Below are 22470 nucleotides of genomic sequence, written 5' to 3'. Positions count from 1 at the left end.
TACACTACTACCACTCTCCACTACTCGGAGCACCTGATCAAAGCTTTACAATGAAAATCGACAGCAAAAAAAGACGACGATCTTGGGACTTTTTTGAATTTAGTTTAATGAAATGGAGTTGACGCTGGCGTCGTTACCTTTGCTGCCACCGTCTTCGTCGGCGTATTCCGTCCCGTCAGCATACCACCGTCCGACCATATGTCGGTTGGTTAACGTTTTTTGTAAATGAAATTTTGTTGTCAGTTGCATTTTAAACGTTAACGTATACGGTTCGTAGTTTTGCTCAATTTCGCTGAGAGGCGGGAGATTCGGGAGTAGTACAGACAGTGTCGTCTATTAACTTTTTTGTTGTTGTTGTGTGGTTTTAATTTCATTTGACGTTATTGTCATTGTGTGCTTTCATCGTTATTGTTTTTTCTCTTTAACTATTGTACTGTTTTTTATTAATTTAATAATTTTTTGACGTTTGAAAAAAAGAAACGAAACGAAAAACGATATTAAAGTTGAATAACTTCGAAGTAGTGGCGCGCTCTGGCGGTGGTGACTAAGTGAAAAAAAGATAAGAAGCGCAATAAAAGAATCGAAAGAGAAATACTCGGCGGAGTGGGCTATTGTATAATCATTATTGTGACGAAGCTACAACAAGCAGGAGGAGGCACATACCATAACTAGACTGACTCTCTTTTTGCTGGAATCTCCTCTAGAACATTGAGAGTAAAAAAGAAGAGCGAAAAAAGCAAACCCTTTATAAGTGGTGATCAGTTATCAAACAAAAAAGTACCCTCGTGAATGAATCGTATACGATAAGAATTGATTCTTCGTTCGTTCGGTCGGTCGCTTATCCTCATCCTCTTCCCTATACATAGCTAGGGAAACTCCAAGTGTGAATCATTTTGTTTATAAACGCCAACCCAGAAGGAAATCCAAACCATTGCAGACTGGCTACCAGCTGGGTTGACATTGCAGATTACGAACTACGAATAAAAAAATAAGCAAATAAATCATCGATTGCTGGCTGATCCATTCGCGACTGTTTGTTGTTATTGCAATTTACGAGTGTTCTGTTATCAACAAAGCTTATTTTTTTTTGGCGAAATCTAAAGTGACTATCACCCTATCCACGATTATCTGAAACAAAGTGAGTGCCTCTTTTTTTTTGTTAATTATGTGTCACACTTTATAGTGATTGTTGTTGTTATCAAAATGGTAACCGGCAATACAATTGGAATGTAGCAATATTTTCCGGATTTTTTTTCGTGTGAAATATTGTCTTCTAGGTTGAAAAAAGATGACGACGAACAAAAAAACAACTGATAAAGTTGCAAATTACCAAAAAAAAAAAACCCATGATTAATCATTTACGAATGGCGAACAATTTTTGTTTTGTCAAAAAATGAAAAAATGGGGGATATTTTCAATAAATGTCGCCCCAAAATAATGACAAATTGTTGAATTGAAATAATTGAAGATAAACAATAAAAATTATATTAAAAATATATACAAATGAACTTTGATTAAAAAATTAATTAATTTAAAGCAATACAAAAATATTTGAAATGGATTTGAATATTATTTTCAAATAATTCGAAATTCGTTATTGTGATTTGAATTTCCAAAACATAATTTTAAATGTGAAACAATTGGTCTGTTCCCGTACCACTTTTTACAACGATAACGAATTTTCCTTTATGATATCGAAGAAAATAGTAAAATCTAGTAGATTTTTGCAGTACGGGGACAGACCAAATATTGCAATTAAATATTTGTAAAATATATAGAATTTAAAATTTATATTTCGAAGTTGAAACATTCAATATAAGACTTCGAAATCAATTAATTCGATCATTTGAAAATGTTTTGTATTTAATATGACATATTAAATAAGTCCATCCATTAGCAATGCGTTTGTAAAAAATAATTCAATATTTAATAAACATATATTTCAAAATAAAAAAATGCAATTATTTTAAACTGAAATTGATTAATTAGGTTAAATTAAAAAACAATAGATAATCAGAAATTTAAACGCGCACGTAAAATATATATAAAATGATATTCGAAATTGGAATTAAAATAATAATTCGATTAATTTAATTTCGAAACAATATCTAGGGATCATCAAATATTACTTCGAATTATTAGTGAATCCCTTAGCAATGTATTAGTAATAATGTAATAACGAAACTATTTCGAAATTAAAAACATAATTATTTTAAATTGAAATTAATTATTTTAATTTAAATGCATTTCAAAGGATCGAAATAAATTAATTTCGAAGCAATCTCTACGAGCAAAAAATTCGAATATGTTATATTGTTATCGAATGAAAACAAAAGTAATAATAATTCCAGTAATTTAATTTCGAAATTTCGATTATGTTTTATTGTTTTCGAACAAAAATTTCGAATATGTTATATTTGGTCAGTTTCCGTAATTTCTATGAAATTAGTAAAATATTATAAATAGATTTGAAATATTTCGATATTGAAATAGAATTTTTTAATTAAAAAAAGAATTTTAATATTTCAAAAACGTTTCAAATGATTTCGATTACATATCGGCCTTTTTTTTTCTACTAAAATGTTGAGTCGATTTTATCCTCTATTTTCAGACTATAATTCCGTTTACAATATTTTAAAATAATCGAAATATTCGTATTTCGAATTGATTTTCGAATACATTTTGGGATAAAATAATGGAATTAGTAATATATTATAATCAAATTCAAAAATTTCCAAATTCAAATACAATTTTTAAATAAGACAATTTATTTCAAAAAACCATTTCAAATGATTTCGATTTTTTGTGGACAAGTTTTGGAATTTTATTGAAATGTGAAGTCGACTCAAATTCGAATTTTCAATAGAATTTTTAAATTGGATTTCCAAAAAATTGTATCCTTTATTTGATCTTATAAACGTCTGTTGAAGTTTTTTGGTGTCCAAATTTTTTTGTACCCTTTTATGGACGATTATAAAATAATGCAAAATCCAACGACAATAGTCTTTTTAAGGCCAAAGTTTACAAAAAATATATAAAATTTTTTTAAACTACTTTATTTGTTTTTTGTATTGATCTCATACCAAGATCAATTAAAAAAATAATGAATTCGAAGTTTAAACAAGTCGTGATGTTATTTAATTTTAATTATATTGGTATAATTATCGTTATAATTTCCAAATAATTTAGCTTTATTTGAAATTTCAAATGAACTGAAACGAATATCCATTTGGGAAATATTGAAATATTGAGATGTTGTAAATGAAATAATTAGTTGATTTAAAAACAAACTATAAATTGGTGTAAATTTGAAAATTGAAATTGTTCAGAAAAAAATCAAAATTCTAGATGTTATTTGGAAACAATGCTCATTATTTTTTATTATTTTTTCTTTTAATTTAAATGCATTTCTATCAAATAGATTTCAATCAATTCATCTCTTGGAATTTTGAATTCGTTTATGAAATTATTTTTTTTACTTCTTCCTTTTGAGTTACAATTTCAATACAAAATTAATATTTTAATTAATTAAATATTTTTTTATCGACAAAAAATAAATTTCATAAAAAAGTGTGTTCAAAATATTGGCCAATATTGCGTCTAAGTAGGTCAAATATCAGATTAGTTTTTTGTTTGGCTTTGTGTTTGTTAATCACAAAATCAATTGGCAACAACAACAAAAAACTATACGAAACCCCACCAAAAAAAAACTAATTTCAAATTTTTTTGGTGTAGGAAAGACAGATATTTTATGCAAAACTTAAAAAAAAAACGTCCGCACAAAAATATGCACATACTTAGCTATTTTTTTTAATGTTGGCCTTGACAGTATGCAAAGTGTTTTATATTGTTGTTGTTGTATTTTTGCACGTGAATTTATGTAAAAAAAATCGAAATTAGTTCCATTTCATTTGTTGGCGGTGTTGGTACTTTTACTTTTAATTGGTTGGTGTGTCTGTCGGAGTCAGTGCGTATGTGTGTGTGCGCGCGCCACCCAAAATTAGAATAATTTGCATAAATATGTATTATGGAGGTACTCTGGTGTTTGTCAACTTTCCCTCCAGGGGAATAGTTGTTGTGATTGTGCTTATAAAATTATAAAATATTAGATATATATATTTAAATTCATTTTATAATACAACTAAAGTGTTCCATGGAGATTATTTTATATAACGATCAAAGTGTGTAGCAGTCAAATGTGATATAATGGTAAAGGGATTTTGGAATTTAGACCTTTATGTATCAAAAATAAAAAAACCCGAACTAATTTGGATCATTTGGATTTTCTCAAAGTTACTGTTCTGCTTTTGTTATGTGTTATTTTTTGAAAGTTTATTTATGTATGTACACACACAATCCAATTTTTTTTTGAAAATGAAACCCTATCAATCTGGTGAATTTTTTTTGAATGTTGTCAGTAAATAGTTTTGTGTACAAAAATAATTATTTTTTCATAAATTAAAACAGCTTAATTTACGAAGCTAAAATGTTTTGGATTTTTTTGAAATAGGATTAAGAGCCTACACTAGCCTCACATATACAAAAAGGGGTTCATCGGCATGACGGCATGATTTATAGTGTATGGGGCCCTTTAAGTCTTTTGAAGGTTAGGGATTTTTTTACGAGGAATAAGGCCTGTCATCTTAAGTTGGTTTTGTATGAAATATCAATTTATAAACGAATATCAAAATAAAACTGGCTTTTGGGCGCAGTTCTCCTTTATTCTTTTACAATGAAATAAACCAATTTATAGTATTATTTATTATTTAACCGGATTTCGTGGGTTTCCAATAAATCCTCATAATGTAGGTTAACCCGGTAAAAAGTTCTAACGTATTTGCCGTTTTGACATGCCAATCCGGAAGTCTTCTTATGTGTTTCCCCCTATAGTCGATCCGATCAATCCGCAATTTATGTCAATTTAATTATTAAATTCCTGCTTAATATTTATTGTTCCCTGAGAATATTTTATAATCAAAACATATTTGCTTTTCAAATCCCATGTTTAGCATATGTATTAAATATTATAAGTTGTCAGCGGGCTTACGCAGGGTATTAACGGATTAAAAATACACAAGAGATTTAAAATGACGTTAATAATTTTATTATTACAATACAAAGAAATGCCTTTTTTCAAATACGTAGTTTCCCTTATACTAAATTTACATTTTTCACATATGATGCACCTTTGTCAATATTTCCGAATTTCAAATTGAACAAATTAATACAAATCACGGAATTAATTGTAAAATACTGTCTGCTTTTCTTTCTTTTTTGCAAAAACCAAATATGCAAATTACTACTTACCCTAAAATTCCTAAACCCTAATTAAAATCTAGTAGTGCTAATTATTTACCCTAGTTACTTGTAAATTAATTATTTATATAGGCTTTTTTGTTTTATATTTTCTATTTCAATTCGCAAATTTAATTTTTTGCTTTGTGTTTAAATTGTGCCAATTGAAATTATTGTCACTAAAATCCAAAGTGTCAAAGACTCACAAAATAGAACAAATTTGTTTGAAAGAATTAAAATAAAATTTCAAAGTGAATTTGCAAACGTCTTTTTAGGTTAGTGGAACATTGAGCTACTTTTCAAATGGTTATAAAACTAATGTATATTTGTAGTAGACAATTGACACACATATTTATAATGTTGGACTTCCACATTCTATATCTTTTTGATCTCGATACCTCGATATAACTGAAAATTCAAAATTGACATATTAAAAATTCGTTTGAATTACGAATCATTGAATCATTTTGAAATTACGAATTTGACTTGTCTTCCTAAATCCACATTTTCGATTGCTATTTATATTTTGGGGCTTTTTTGGCTCCTACATAGATCCTCCTGTGGCGATTTTATGAAAAATTTTTTCAAAATTTCTTTGTACCAAAGAAGCGATTTTATGAACCATTAAAATTGGAATTAATAGATCATCCTTAGTACAGCTTCATCTGACATCCAATAATTTCTTTTTATGCCAACATATCAGTAGGGTAAATATTGCCATTCGTTAAAATGATATAATATTAAATTGTTATTTTGTCAATTTGCCTTTAGATGGCAGCTTGGGTTTGTATCGAAGACACTAACCATCTGGGGCGAATTGCCTGAAATGTCATATGACAGCATTAACCGAATGCCCTTATTACCCTACTCACATCAAGCCAAGACAAAAAAAGTATAATTATATAAGAAGAGTCAGAAATTATCCAAAGATTACTTTTACTCTGTTGTTATGATATCATTACATTAATTATTATAAATTCTTCCTACATTTAGTATTTCGTGGCGATTGGTCCATAACTGTGTCACCTGTATCGTGTTTACAAATTACAATGTGCAGACGGACACATATGACTTGATCGACTCAGATAGTCGAGATATTACATATACAAAGAGGTGGGTGGGACCAATATTTACTTGCTCTATTTATATCTGTTAATTTTTATTGGAAATGTCCAAACTATACATTAGTTGGTGGCGATTAATTCCAAAGGGTTCGTAAAAACTCATAAAATTGAATTTCTTCGATTTAGATTGTTTAATTTTTAAATATATTTCTTAATGTTCGACCTTTTGATTCTTATATAATAAAACAATATATTTTTTCGAGCTTGAGGTCTTTTTTATTTTTCAGGTTGCAAGTCCCAGAACAAAGTACTATATTTCTTAATATTTTTAATTTTATAATTTGTATCGAAATTTATGATATTATTATTTTTTTTCAAACAAATTAACTCCACAAATATTCCCACAAAATTGTTTGCTGGGTATTTAGGTACAGTTTTTCCCTTTAACCAAGATTTTTTTCATTTTCATTTTTTCATATTCAATATCATTTATGAAATTAATTTGTATATAGCTTTTAATTTTCAAATAATAAAAAGTATCAATTAATAATGAAACCTGTTGTTGCATGTCTAGCTGTCTGTCTGTCATTATGTGTGTGTTACCGCTCATAATTAAGTATACAGCACGCGTTTAGGTGCAACGTATTTTCTTTTCCGCTTCATTTCACTTCTGAGAACCGGAAATCAAATAACTGTTTATATTTCAATATTGCTTTTGACGTGAAAACTTATTAAATACACTACATTTAATTTGTTTCCAAACAAAGAATTGTTGAGTTTTATTAAAAAATATAAAATAAATAAATTAATTAATAAAATAATAATAAAAGCAATAAATAGAATAATAATAAAGAATAATATAAATAAATAAAATATAAATAATAAATAAATAACAAATAAAATAATAATAAATAAATTAAATAATAATATGTAAAAACTATAAGTAAAAGAAATAAAAAAATAAAGTAAAATGAATAAAAATTGTTATACCATTTGTATTTTGTTATTTTAAAATAGACGAAATTTCACTTTGTTTTTTTTTTTTATAAAAACAACTATTTACTTATTTTTTAAATAAATCCCTTGTAAACATGAAAATTGCATGAGGTTTATTTAAATGTAAGAACATCCGAAACAAAATGTTTTCAATCTATTTTTTAATTAAAACCTTCAATAAATTCGATGCTGGGGTGGAGTTGAATTCACTAACCTTAAATAAATACAAAGTGTTGAACAACCTTATATACATTTATTGCTATGATTTCTAGAAGTTATATCGACCTTGTATGCTATTTATTTTCAAATTTAATTTATATCGAAAATTTCTTCCAAATTATTTACTCAAACATGACGTATGCTGCATATTCATTACGTAAAAATGTGCACACATAAAAAACCTTCTCAAAATTTTCCCATAATTGATTTGCACATTTTATTTTATTTTGATTTAAAAAAAAAAAATTACCTGAGAAAGTTGGACCTTATACCTGCATGCAAATATGGTTTTGTATTTTTCAATAAATTCTTGAATGATTTATTTTAATTGATCTGACTGACTTAATAAATCTACTACGTCATTGGCGCGCGGGGTTCAATGTAATTAGGAAACGTAAGAGTTTTTGTCAATTTCCTACTCCTCCATCCCGCCCGCCACCACCGAATAATTAAATAAAAATGAAAAAAGCGCTAAAGCAGCAAAAACAACAAAATGGAACATGAACATTTAACACTTGTATTATTTATTAATTAATGCAGTTTTTGCATTTTTAACATTTGATCTTGGCTTGCAGCAGCAACGACAACAAAAACAACAACATACGACGCGACCGAGAAATTTTTTTGCTGCTCGTAGAAAAATGAAAAAAATATAAAGCAAATATTTAACGATGAGCATTCTTGGACACCAGCGTTTCGGGTGTGTGAGCCAGCCTTAGCTTTATGGGACACAGTATATTTTTGACTGGCCGTCGATTCGCATTTAACCAAGCACCGTACACCACGCACACAAAAATCGACATTAATTTCAAGTGTTTGTTTTTTCTGCCGCTGCTTCTGCCACCGCGCTTATTTACTTATTTTTTGCTGGCGGGCGAACCTTTTTCTAAACGATTTTCGCATACGGCAGCGCATTCACGTGAAGGCTGTCGCCAAAGTAGTGCAATATCAAAACAATAAAAAATAATAAAAATAAATATAAAAAATATCAACTTAAGTTAAATGAAATAAAAAGCATTTATACCTATGTTGAGGTGTGTTTAAAAAAATTGAAAGTAATGATAACGTTTGTATAAAAACCTTATAACAATTTATTTTTTTTTGTAAATTAAATTTAATATATCAGGTTAAATTAAGAACTTAAAACTATATAATAAAAAACTTTAATCAAACAATAAAAAATATTTTAAACAATTTCATATTTTTAAATAGAAAATTATGCTATTAAATTAAAAAATATTATTTTTTTAATTAAAATCAAATTTCGAAAATTAAAATGTGTTTCAGAAGAGCAAAATTAAATACAATTTTGTTCGTAATCAATCAATTTTTAATAAAAAATCAAATTAATAATACAAAAATAAAATTAAATAAAATTAAATTTAAAAAAATAAGTTGTAACAACTAAAATTAAATCCTAAAAAAATTAAATTAAAAAAAAATTAAATTAAAAAAATTAAATTAAAAAAAAATAAATTAAAAAAATTAAAAAAAATAAATTAAAAAAAAAATTTAATTTAAAAAATTAATTAAAACAAAATTAAATTAAAAAAAATAATTAAAAAAATTAGATTAAAAAAATAATAAATTAAAAGAATTAAATTGAAAAAATAAAATTAAAAACATTAAATTAAAAAATATAAATAATCAGATAAAAAAAAATCAAAAATAATAAATTAATGTTTTTAATAATTTCTTCAATTATTTTTTAATTTATTTTCAATAATTGAAATAAAAACATGATATACAAACACAAAAATATAGTTAAATTGTTAAAACTAAAATTGTAGGTTATTAAACATTTTTATTTAAATCTATTTCAACATGTTTTTATATAAATGTGAAAATATTAAATATATTGAGGAAATTAATTGAATCTTCTTTGTCATAAAATATGCCTCCAAATTTCAAATATTTAGAAAATAAAATATGTATCATATTTTATTTATATTTTTATTAATTTTCTTTCTTTTTTTTCATTGCAGGTTATACTAATACAAAAACATCATATATTTTGGATAAGGATTTTTTTTTAAGTTTTGTTGTTAATATTTCTACCTGTAAACTTGGTAAGTAGTAAAAACTAATTAATTTATTCTATAATCTATACCTCACTTTGATACAGGGCAATAGATATTTATGAATTTTAAAATGTAAAATAGATTGAGGATTTAGTTTAAATGATTTTCTGAGTGATTTATAATTTAAGCGTGTCTGTCCAAATCGTATACAATAAGTTTCGTGAAATAGACGAGGAACAATGTAACATTTCGAATATTTTAAATTCCCACACTTGGTTTCCAGACGTTTTAAATTATCTTCAAATATTAATTAATTTAACAAATCCTGATCGTGGATTTTTGCGTTATTTTAATTTTGCTTACTCAGCAACTTTTTGCAGTCTTTGAACTTGAGATGTTATAGATAAAATCACAAGACAGTTTTATAAATAAAAACATCTTCAAAATTTACATAAATCGATGTGGATCAATTTATGGCACGTTCTGCATCAGAGCTATAAAAAATGTTATTCCCAAGAATAACTGAAACATGTTATGCATAATTAAAAATCATGAATTTTTAATAAACGAATATGCTGCGTATATAAAAATCTGGCAAATCATTGTGATGAAATGAACAAATTATGTGCACATCTTTGTGCAAATCGCCAATATGAATAAAAATAATATATTTGAATAAATTAAGCGAATTTACATTATATTGGTTATTTCTGTTTTTTTCTTTTTGGACAAAATTAAGTGTATTTATTTTATATTCAAAAAATTTAAAATTTGTATATAAGGTAACACCATACAGAAATTACACCTGGAATAAAGTTCGTACTTTTCAAGGGTAGATATTTTAGGAAAAAAAACCTCCTGTCGTGATTAATGCCAACTTAAACCATTTTTTTTGCAGTTATATAAAGAAACCGCACATAATACATTTAAAATTATCGAAATCAGTTATTATGGGTTTTAATTTGTTCTCTTATATAAATTAAAAAACAATAAGGAAGTTTCAATAAAATGTATAGCTGGTTTTCAGAAAATGTTCTTTATTATATGCTTAGCCCTTCAATTTCATTTCAATCCTAGCTTACGCATATTACAAATAAATGGAATTCCCCATCCAAACGCATTGTTTATAATAATACCAATTAAGACGGTCGACATCAAACGAAACTTTTATATTGGTCTTTCATTTTGGTTTTTCAAAACTGCTTCCTTCCCCGAATCCTTTATTGCTGCTGAAACTAGCCAAAAACCGGTAATTAATGGAAATTTTGTTTTTCTCTTGGTGGCATATTCTAGAATCCTAGCCATTTTTAATACGAAACTGTTGTGGGACATTTTTTTATTTTGATTGTATTAAGTTTAGCCTTGGCATTCGTTTCATTTTTTATTTCATGGAAATTTTATGTGGAATTATTTATTTGCTGTCGATTTGTTGTCGTTGTTTCTGTTGGTGCTATAATTATTGGCTAATGAGGAGTTCTCGTAATAAAAACACGATTTTCTTCATTTAAATTACTGCTGTATTATGTTAATGTTAATTAAAATTTTTGATGGGGGGTCTTTTAGGAAATTTTGTATAGTAGGAAGATCATCGCTTGCAATAAAAGTGTAGTTAAGGAAATAAATTGGAGATTTTCTTATTGGAATATGAATTGAACTTAAATGGAATCAAAATAAAAAATGTCTCAAAATCAGGAAGTCATACAATAACATAAATAAACAACTTTGGTTAGGGGGTTTCATTTTACAAAATATAAAAATATGACGCCTTTAAAAAATCAAAAAAATAAAAAAACGAAATTGCATCTTTCATCAAACTTGACGTTATTTTCTTTGTCTTGTTTCTTCTGTAAGTTTCCACTGGGATGATTGAGCTTTCGTTTCATTAGTTGTAGTTGTTTTATTTTCAAATTATTGTAGTTTTATTATAAGGTGGCACCATACAGGCAGTTATTTTAGGAAACAACCTCCCTTTTGTGATTAATTCCAACTTAAATTAAAATATTTTTTTTTTACTAGCTGAGTCGATCTAGTCCGTGTGTTCGTCCATTATAATTTATACAGATATAGTTATGGACCAATCGTCCCGAAATTTTCGGCCGAAGAAGAATTCTAGTTTTCTTGGACCAAAAAAATATTTTTGTCTGTTTTTCTTGTCGCTTTAGTGGCCACAATTATGACCACGAAATTGTATACCACGAAGGGAATCTGGTCACAGAATAAGCATGTCTATTTTATGAAGATCGGTCAATATGTTTATTTTGGGGCGTATATATTTATTCCTGAAGGACATAGACCCGAGAAGTTGATAATATATCCAAGAGGAGTGGCTGACTTTTAAATTGATTCCAACTATATTGATGTATACGTAATTATTTAAAGGTGTTTATGTGTTATGATATTGTTTAGTATTACTTTTACCCCACTCGCGCTGATCGCTTTGAAATTTTACATGAAGTTCCGGTTATGGTTAATGACGACCCATTTAATTTACGGTGATATTGAGATGATATTTACTTTATTTTTGTCAGATATTCCATTCGCTCTAGAGGTCATTATTATATGCAGAACGTCATATATATTACACCAAATACTTACAACGGCTGTTTAGGGTCGGGAAAACAAGGTGTGGAAAATAGAATGTGGAGGTGTTGACTTATAATCTGTCAAGATGGTGCAATATTGCCCAAACTAAGAATATAGAACCGCAGAAAGTAAGATGTTCATGGTACTTGTGTAGGGTACCCTATGTTCGGCTCAGTCCGACTTTACTACGAAGAACACACCAAAACACCACTAATTTATTTGACAAAAGGTGTCTACGATGCGAAACGACCCTAGTTTCAATCGGCCAACGACTATCACCTCAACCCATTGTTTAAAAGCAGTATGGCTGCTACACCAACAACTAATCTATTTATCTGGCAAAAAAACGGACAACCCGAACATACATTTTAAAAATGTTGTCCCTTTGTTAGATAGACTTCATTTTGGAACATGATGTAGGATTGAATATTTGGGTCTAAATGTTTACTCTTTTTTGACAGTTATATCGGGCAGGACAAGAAGAGTAATTTTTCAAACCGACTCAAAATGGTCTGAATCGGACCAAAGAAACTTGTAACAATTAAGCATATATTGTATCATTAGCTTTAAGGAGCAGTTCATATGAATCGTTGATTTTTAAAAGTGATTTATTTAATGTTATAAGCCAATTTTTTCTTATATAGCCGATGATCAAGTTATTTAAACTTTAAACGTTATTTTTTTTGCGGTTTAAAAAACTTAATCCAATCGGTTCCAAATTTTGAAACGTTTCTCTGGGAGTGTATAGCTCTCGTATGAACTAGGATAAAGCCAATCGGTGAAGATCTTCCTTATTTTTTAACTTGGTTTTTGGTAACAAATCGGCGATTTTCCAAAAATATTTTTTCAAAGGTCCACCATTTTGTTAATTTTAGAGCGAAGTCAATAATCCTAGTTCATACGAGAGCCAGACATGTACTCTTTCTAATACCGTTGGAATTTTCGGATTCCGATGTTCCACCGTTGGAATTTTCGGATTCCGATGTTCCAGTGAGGAGTTATCATGCCCGCCATAAAAAATAAGGACTATTCTTTAATTACAAAAAATAACAACAAAACAATAACAATCATTTTTTGTAAATTATTTTTCTTCTCTTTTAAATCTTCAAATATATATGTGCAAAGTTACAAACCTTAACAAGCATTGGCATTGATTTACCAGCCCATTGAAATTCTTGAAAAATTAAAATCGAGAATGGGTGGGGTTCCCTTAAATTGTATAGGAGTCGTTTATTTTGAACATTCTTTCATATATTGATTTGACTTGTGTAAACATGATCGAATATTCAACGTAATATGTTTTGGAAACTTTTCTAGAAAAATAAGATTTGTATTTGAATCTAAAATGGATTTGAAACACTTTCAAAATAAACGACTTATATATGTAAATTTCTAATTTTTAATTATTCTCATTATATTTATATTTGTTATTCAATATTTTTACTAATTATATTTCAATTTCTTTTCTCTTTACAGTTTTTATTGAAACAAATTAAAAATGGCCCTAGCAATTGCACATGATATATATGACTGGTACAGGGATCTCATGGACAACAAAAGTGGTAAGTACATTTTTAAAAATTAAACGAAAATTCCTTAGTCACACCGATTTATAAAAATGTTGATAAATTTTGGCTTTTATTGTTTATGGCCTAAAAATAATTTATATCAAAAATGCTGATAAAACCTTTTACACGCTATATAGATCAAAGTCCGTCCGACGATGAAGTGTGCCCAACTACAATTGATTATTCATAAACAATTTGGGGTCTTTACTGAATCATAAACACGTACAATAGTGTTTCAATTTTAGTTTTTAGTATTGGCAGTCCATGGTGGTCAGTTTATTTCTCGGAAAACAATGATAAAAAGTTTCATATATCGTATATCGTAAATTTATGTTTATTGCTTAGACTTTGAAAGAAAAATACAGCTGATTAGGATGTTCGTAAATGTTTTGTTAATTGTTGACATTTGAAATTTCATCATTTGACGCCGAAATGTGGTAAAAACACCTTCTTAGGAAAACAGGACATTTATATAAAATCTACCAATTGTTCGTTGTTTAACTCCACAATATACATATCTTTAAACATTTCAAAAAAAAAAAAAAAAATAATAAATAAATAAATAAAAATAAATGTCTTTATATAAGAGTTATAAATACAATATTTCAATTTCACACCCCATAAAATATATTTCAACCAATAATTTTATATTTCTCATAAATAATTTATAGAAATTTAATTATTGCTTAAAGGTTAAATTTTTGCTACGCATAATATTGACATTTCTTTGTTTGTCTTTCACTATTCCCGTTAAACTAGTCTACTTTCAATGGCAAGTTTTTGTTATTTGGCGTAACATATATTTCCAATATTTTGATAAATATTCAATTTCTCTTGTTTTTCAAATGTCGTCGTTATTAGTGGCATTTCTTTAAGTACACTTGGTTTTTTTCATGAGATAGTATTTTTGAATTAATTTTAATTTATTTATTTACATAAATTAAGTTCTTTTTATGACATTGAAATATCAAACAGTAAATAAAACGTTCTAGCGGTGAAAACAAATTTCTTTCAAGTCGATTTGATCTTGAAAATTAAAAACTTGTTCCTTTAAATACAAACTTCTTTTAATGATTTCCAATTTGCATAACAACTAAATATATTTATTTTAGAATTTTGTTTTTATTTTTAACACAAATGATATTTATAATTTTATGTTTGTATCTTAGAATATGGGTTAATTAAATGGCATATTTTATTAAAGATACAGTTGGCCATGGATACAATGACTATTGACATTTGTTGCTAGCAATTTAGATTCTGAACAAACACATTTGTGGTTTTTGGAAAGTTCAATAAATTGAAAATTAATTTAATCTTAGTCTATTTTTTAAATTTTGTATCAATGACATTATGTGACTAGACAGATATAAATGCAAATGTCATTTCTAAATTATACCAATTTTTTCGGCAATATCAAAATAATATCCACTTCTTTGTCCAATGCTCATAACATGTTAAAAGCATACTTGTTTCATAAAGTTATTTAATTTATTTCCAATACTCATAAAATGATAAGGGCATACTTGATTCTTAAATTAAATATCAAAGATTTGCGGCATATTTGAACTAATGGCATTTTTCTAAATAAATCAGTTTATTATAATGCAAATAGAATAAATATCGTTACATTAATGGTCAATATATGACTCATTTGGAAATACTAGCAGCTCTATATACATAGCAATATACCTAATGCCTAAGAACCATGTGATGAAAATGCCTGTCCTTTGTATTGTAAGCCCGATTCACATATCAACTCTTTTTCATACACCACAGCAATGATCCTTTTATACCATTGGATACTTTTCATTTAATTCGAATTTTTCCTTTTTATTCCCTTTCATTCCTTTTCATTTTATTTTTCTAATAAATATTAATATAAATTTCCTTCTTATCTTACAGATCCCCGTGTAAATGGCTGGTTCATGATGTCCTCACCTGTACCCACATTTTTGCTGTGTGTCTTTTACGCTTATTTTAGTAAATCATTAGGACCAAAGTTAATGGCCAAACGCAAGGCCATGGATTTAAGAAATGTCTTGGTATGGTATAATCTATTCCAGACAGTGTTTAGTGCGTGGATATTCTACGAGGTAGGTTGAACAATTCTATTTAAAAAATAATTCAAATACAAATTAATATATTTCTTGTTTTTATTTGCAGTATTTAGCGAGTGGCTGGTGGGGTGATTACAATTTCAAATGTCAACCTGTTGACTATAGCAATAGCCCAAAGGCTTTAAGAGTAAGTACAAACACTACATGTTTAAAACCATGTATAAACCGTGACCAGAACTGATCAAAAATTCAGACTTCTAACTAGATTCGTATTTATATGAAATGCTGATAGGAGCATGAACGTTAAAAGTTTTGCCACTATTGCCAAGCCCATAATCAGTGTTTAAAAAGACCTTAAAATATTTTAAAAAATCTCACAAATATTTTTTAAAAGTTGTTCTATAAAACCGAAATTTAAGAACATTTCTAGAAAAAAATATTTTATGAAATTGAATCCTTCAATTATTTCCAATATCCCATCTTATAGAAATGAAAGCAGCTGCTGAATGCAAGCTTCGCTAATAAGTGGAGCTCTTGTTTCAAATTAAAGCTTATTTCATATATCTTTATTAAAGTTTATATGTGTGTGTATTTCCTGTGATTATCGGTCACGATTAGTCTAAATTAAAATATGACGCAAATTATTGTTAAAAATCCTTAATTTATTCTTTGAAATGTTTTCAATCAATATAAAATGACAATAATGACGTCATAAGGAATTTAAATCTACAACTATTTATTTTATTACTTTTTTATACCCTATAAGGCAGATGTGTGTGGCGTAGCGTTGTCCTTGTTGAACACACACCTCTCAGGTTGCCAATTTGGGGCCATTTCTGGCCAATTGTAATTAGTTTATGGTCGATTTTTAGACCTTGGGCAACGATAGGACTGCTAACATGCCGGTCAACTTAAAAAAAATTCAAAATTTCAAAGATTCCTGAAAGGAATCTACGAAACCAAAATTACACATAATTGGCCGTTACAGTATCGGAACCATATACACAATTTTAGCCGCTTGGCTTGCATTTTCGCCTTTGTCAAAGAAATACTGTAAAATGTACCGAATTTGCTCTTTGTTCAATTCAATTTTTAACACCCTGTAACTTGTGCATTCAGTACCAAACAAAAAACAGCTAAATAATTTTTTTTACTGCGAAATGTCACCCTTCCAACGAGCATAAATCTGAAATTGTTTGATCGATATTTACGAGAAATCTATCAGTACACCCATCTGCCGAAAATAATAGATTTAATGGATTTCTTATTCTCCCGTATATATATTACCTTATTTGAATATATAAGTAGATATATATATATATAAATATACATATATATATACCTACTTTATACTTTAAAATCCACTTTCATACATCAGTGAAAGTCCAGTTTTTAGATTTGTTATTTTAGGCATATTCCTATTCTCTTTAGAAGAAATCGTTAAAACCCCTAATCTTCACAGCAAAATGTATTTATTTTAATTTGTAATTATTTTTTATAATTAAATATATTACTAATCTCGCTTACTTTATTTTTTCCAGATGGCAAACATTTGTTGGTGGTATTACATATCGAAATTCACCGAATTCTTCGATACGCTGTTCTTTATTTTACGTAAGAAAACCCAGCATGTATCGACATTGCATGTCATTCATCACGGCTGTATGCCCTTCTCCGTTTGGTTGGGTTTGAAATTCGCCCCAGGCGGCCACAGTACCTTCTTTGCCTTATTGAACTCGTTTGTACATATTGTTATGTATTTCTATTATATGATCGCTGCCATGGGACCACAATATCAGAAATACATTTGGTGGAAGAAGTATTTGACAACTTTCCAAATGGTAAGTTAATTTGAAACTTTGAAGTTTTATATCAGAAAGAAATGAAAATGAATTGTTTTGTTTTTCTGTTTCTCTAGGTCCAATTTGTTGCTATCTTCACACATCAATTCCAATTGCTATTCCGTGAATGTGATTATCCTAAAGGATTTATGGTGTGGATTGGTCTGCATGGCGTTATGTTCCTATTTTTGTTCTCAGATTTCTATAAAACCAAATATACCCGCGCTGCCCAAAAAGTGAAGGCTGCTGCTGCCAATGGTCATGTCAGTGCGTCAGAAAAAGAATACCTCACAAATGGCAAGTCAACAACAAATGGCAGTGCTGTCTATGCCAATGGCAATAGTAATCGTGGAGCATGTATGGTAAGTTAAACAGAAAAAATTATAAAAAATGAATGCAATAAATAACATTCTGAATATATTTTAAACAAATTACTGAAGAATATTGTAATGTTTGTATGTTCTTAGAAAAGTGGAAGTATTTTATCTATAAAATCACTACTATTCTCAGGCAACATATAGAAGATTATTCATTTTAAATTACCCATAAAAATTATTCTATTAGATCCGGACTGTAAAATATGTTTTATATAAAAGACAACTGAGAAAGATGTGTAATATTTATGTATATGCTACTTATGAGAGGTTTTTAAGATTTATATTTTTTTCAAGGCCTATATAGACGTGAATTTACACAGAAGTTTTTTTCCAAGTCCCATCAAAGGCGTGGATTTTTAAAGAATATTTTCTCAATGCGTATCTAAGGCGTGGATTTTGTAGGAACATTTTCTCAAGGCCTAAGGCGTGGATTGTTAAAGAATATTTTTTCAAGTCCCATCAAAGGCGTGGATTTTGTAGGAATATCTTCACAAGACCTATCTAAGGCGTGGATTTTGTAGGAATATCTTCTCAAGGCCTATCTAAGGCGTGGATTTTGTAGGAACGTTTTCTCAAGGTGTATCTAGGTGTGGATTTTTTAGGAACATTTTCTTAAGGCCTATCTAAGGCCTGGATTTTGTAGGAATATCTTCTCAAGGCCTATCTAAGGCGTGGATTTTGTAGGAACGTTTTCTCAAGGTGTATCTAGGTGTGGATTTTGTTGGAACATTTTCTTAAGGCCTATCTAAGGCGTGGTTTTTTAAAAGTATATTTGTAAGGTCTAACAAGCGTAGATTTAATCCTATTTTCAGATTTTATAAAAATTATATTTTTAATGTCTATCCAAGTTTGCTTCCAATGGAGTGTGTTTTTCTTCTTTTTTACGAATCTTGAAATTCAATTTACAATTCAAACTAAATATTCAATGTCTTAATGTATTCCTTCTAAAGCCTATACAAAAGAAGTCCATCTACATTAACACATTTTTACCTGCAAACTTTGCAAACGACCATGAATAACAAATTATTTCAATTACAAATTCATTGCATTTTTTCTTTTGGGGAATTTTTATATCGATCTGCAATTAACTAATGAAGAAGAAGAATAAGTTGTAAAAGTATTGGTGATTATTTGGCAATAATTACCAACAAAAATATAACGACATACACACATTTTCGTTTTGTTGTTGAAAAAAAGTGTGAATATCAAATTAACAAATCAATCAAGCAATCGATGAATGGATTTGACAAACATTTTTAATGACCTTCAAATGTTTATGCGTTGAACGATCAATAACCTTTGAGCCCTAAATAAAAGATATGTGTGATTTTTTTTTTATAAAAAAATAAAACAACACACACCCCTAGTCTCAGAGGTGGTGTGCTGCGTATGTTTTGGGATTTTTTTGTTTAACACACAATTGCAAATACTACAGGTCTAAGTATCATCCATGCATGTCATTTTGGTTGGTTGTTTTCGTTAAATTATTACAAAATATCATGTTGTGGCTGGCTTTGAATTGAATTTTGATTTAGAAAAGGCGTGGTAATGAATTTATATATAGAAGCTTTGCCATTTGTTGTTGTTTCTCCTCTGTCTTGGGCAAAATAAACGAAGGAAGTGGTTGGGAATTTTGCTTCTTATTTCTAATTGAATTCGAGTAGATAGGTGACGAGTAATAATCTCCAACACTAGATTATTAGAAAACATCTAAGTACATGGCTCCGGTACGTTTTAACACCAAAGTGTTAATTAAATACAATTAGCTACAGCAACAAAACTTATTTTGTATCTTAAATAATGGAAAACACTTTTGGTCTTTGTACATATTTATTGAATAATATTACGCAAACAACTAGCAATATATTCTGATATGTACCCTGGTGAAGTTCAGTCAGGAATCAATCGATCGATCTATTGAATAAAAAAATACAAACAACGGAAAATTATACAATTTTTTTGATTTGATTGTCTAACGTCTAATTTGAAGTGTTGTGTTCATACATTTTTTACAGCCATGCCTTATTATTTTCTCACATGCAATATGTAATGCATTTATTTACAATATTTTACAATATTGCATTTTTAAATACACATAGACGTAAGAGCCTGAGTTGTTTTTGTTTAACCTATGTCTGGATTTTTCTTTAGTTTTTTTTTTGTAATCTTTTTTTTCTATTTTTAATTTAGTCAGTTGTGTTAATTTGTGATTATTAATTCTAATAATTTTTGGTTTCTCCTCTCCCTTTCTTTCTTGGAGCTGAAGAATAAACAAGAATATATTCCTAAGCGTTTCGCATAATATTTTGTTGTGCATAGCGTGATATAAAGTAAATAAAAACACTCCACGTGTTGTGTAGCCATACAATGTCCATCAGCAGGGTGTTAATTTCATTGGATCGTAACAGTTTATATAGTTGGCAGACTGAGAAATCAAATAGTTAGCATCACTCTATGATTGAACGGCTAAGAGTTGAATTCGGGAACGAAACTTCCCCATATCCCTTGAACACAAGTTTAATTAAAAATTTTTAAAAGATATGGATTTCAAATAGAATTTCATGAGCTATTTTTTTTAGCATTTTAAAATATATATTTATAAAATTATTACACTTTTTAACAACATTTTAAATTTGACTGTTTTTTTTCTTATCTCATTTTCGTTACAGCCTGTCATGGAAGACGAAGTTGAAACCACATTACCACAAACAAATGGACATTTGAAAAATGGTCATTACAAGAACGGCTATGCCAATGGTGGTGGCGAACACATACTCAAGGAAGGTGTTATCTCATCAAATGAAGCTATTCTTAATCCAGATACCAGTAGCTCTAGTCTTCACCAGAGAAAAGTCAAATAAGATAGGACAACATGAAACATACACACACAACACAACCACTCGATTTAAGCCTATTAAAATATTTAAATTAATTTTATATAGTTTTTAGCAACAATTTATATACAACAAAAACAAAAATGGAATGAAGAAATATAAATTATATATTATATAATTTCTTATTTATATTGAAACTAAACAAAAACAATCATCTTTAAATGTGTAAAAACAAAACGTAAGAAACCATCCACCACGAAAACATACAACACACATTTTTTATTGTTAAGGGTATTTAAAAAAAGAACAAAAAACTACAACTACTACTCTCTTACAGCAGCATTACATAACAAACAATCCTTTTGAACAGCAATCAAAACGAAACAATCAACAATCATCATTGTATCACACATAACATTCATCGCCCACTCTTTCGCGACCCCACCCACTCTTATTATAATTTAATGTCCTTTTTCTCTTTCTCTTTCTTTTTTTGTAAATTATTGTAAGCTAAAGTAAACTATCTATCACTATCCCCCACATTTAAAGGATTAAGCGAACAAACAAACATTGTTTTTTTTTTAAGTTTTTGTATACAAACACAACAAACTATATATTTAAAGAATTATGTCTCTTTTGTCTTTTGTAAATGGTCTATAATATTAAATTTCTTTAATTGCTAACAAAAAAAATAAATATTAAATAAATGACAAGATTTTATAAAATCTTTACAAAAATTTTATAAAAGCCAAAAACAAACAAATGTTGTAAAATGCTTAAATGAAAGAATTAATTAGTATGTATTATTATTGTTAGTAATATCTCTCTTGACGTTATCTCGTTTGCAAACGGTTGCCTTTTTTAAGTTCAAATAATAGAGATTGTTAGTTAATATAGGTATAGAAGGAGGATTGGTGTAGTATTCTGTATACCATACCTAGTTTATATATACATATATGGCTGGCTGTATATGTTTTCATTATTATTTTATGTTTGCATCTTAGTAAATTTGTTTTGCATTTAAAGGCATGTTATTTTGTAAGTGAGAAGTCGCCAAACAACATGGTAATATTGTATATGAGAATGGACCTTTTTAGACATAATTTAGAATTGTGGTAGTAGTATTTGACATAGTTTCTATGACATCCCCCAGGACTTTTCAATTTTGTTACAAGCGATACGTCGGTAAACACTACTTCTACTATAGCAAATTTGTATTTTTTTGTGTATTCGAAATTGTGAATACAGTTTGCTTTCTCAAATAATTAGCTATTTAGAATTAAATCTTAATTTTATTTAGTTAATTTGAAGGAAATATATAGCACTTTATTGAGTGTGTTTTTTTTTTGAAGTGATTTAGATCCGTTTTAGGTTCTGATACAAATCATAGTTTACAAAAACTTATTACGTTATATACGACCACGTTAAAGGAAACAAAGCCACAAACAAAATTAACCCCACTTAACAATATTTTTGAAACAGAGCTTGAAAGATTTCAATATTAAAACAAATGGAATTAAACTACCACTAAATAAACGACTCATATATCAATATATTTTATCTGATTTGAAGATCTTGTCAACTTTTATAGAAAACATATATCAGATTATCA

The 22470-nt window shown here is 28.1% G+C and overlaps 1 protein-coding gene across 1 annotated transcript; it reads left to right on the top strand.

Annotated features, from left to right (window-relative positions):
• Positions 1 to 9573: 9573 nt before the first annotated feature.
• On the top strand, positions 9574 to 21002 carry LOC133323925 (elongation of very long chain fatty acids protein AAEL008004). Its single transcript, XM_061532828.1, has 7 exons — positions 9574 to 9643; positions 13655 to 13740; positions 15652 to 15842; positions 15913 to 15993; positions 17348 to 17647; positions 17725 to 18009; positions 20694 to 21002. Exons 2-7 carry the CDS (start codon positions 13677 to 13679, stop codon positions 20883 to 20885), a joined length of 1113 nt encoding a protein of 370 aa, XP_061388812.1. The 5' UTR covers positions 9574 to 9643; positions 13655 to 13676; the 3' UTR covers positions 20886 to 21002.
• Positions 21003 to 22470: the final 1468 nt, after the last annotated feature.

Source organism: Musca vetustissima, unplaced genomic scaffold (assembly GCF_032173495.1).
Source record: "Musca vetustissima isolate MV318-11 ecotype Yass unplaced genomic scaffold, APGP_CSIRO_Mvet_v1 utg41969, whole genome shotgun sequence".
Classification (NCBI taxonomy): Eukaryota; Metazoa; Arthropoda; class Insecta; order Diptera; family Muscidae; genus Musca; species Musca vetustissima.
This window is presented reverse-complemented; position numbering and strand designations above follow the sequence as displayed.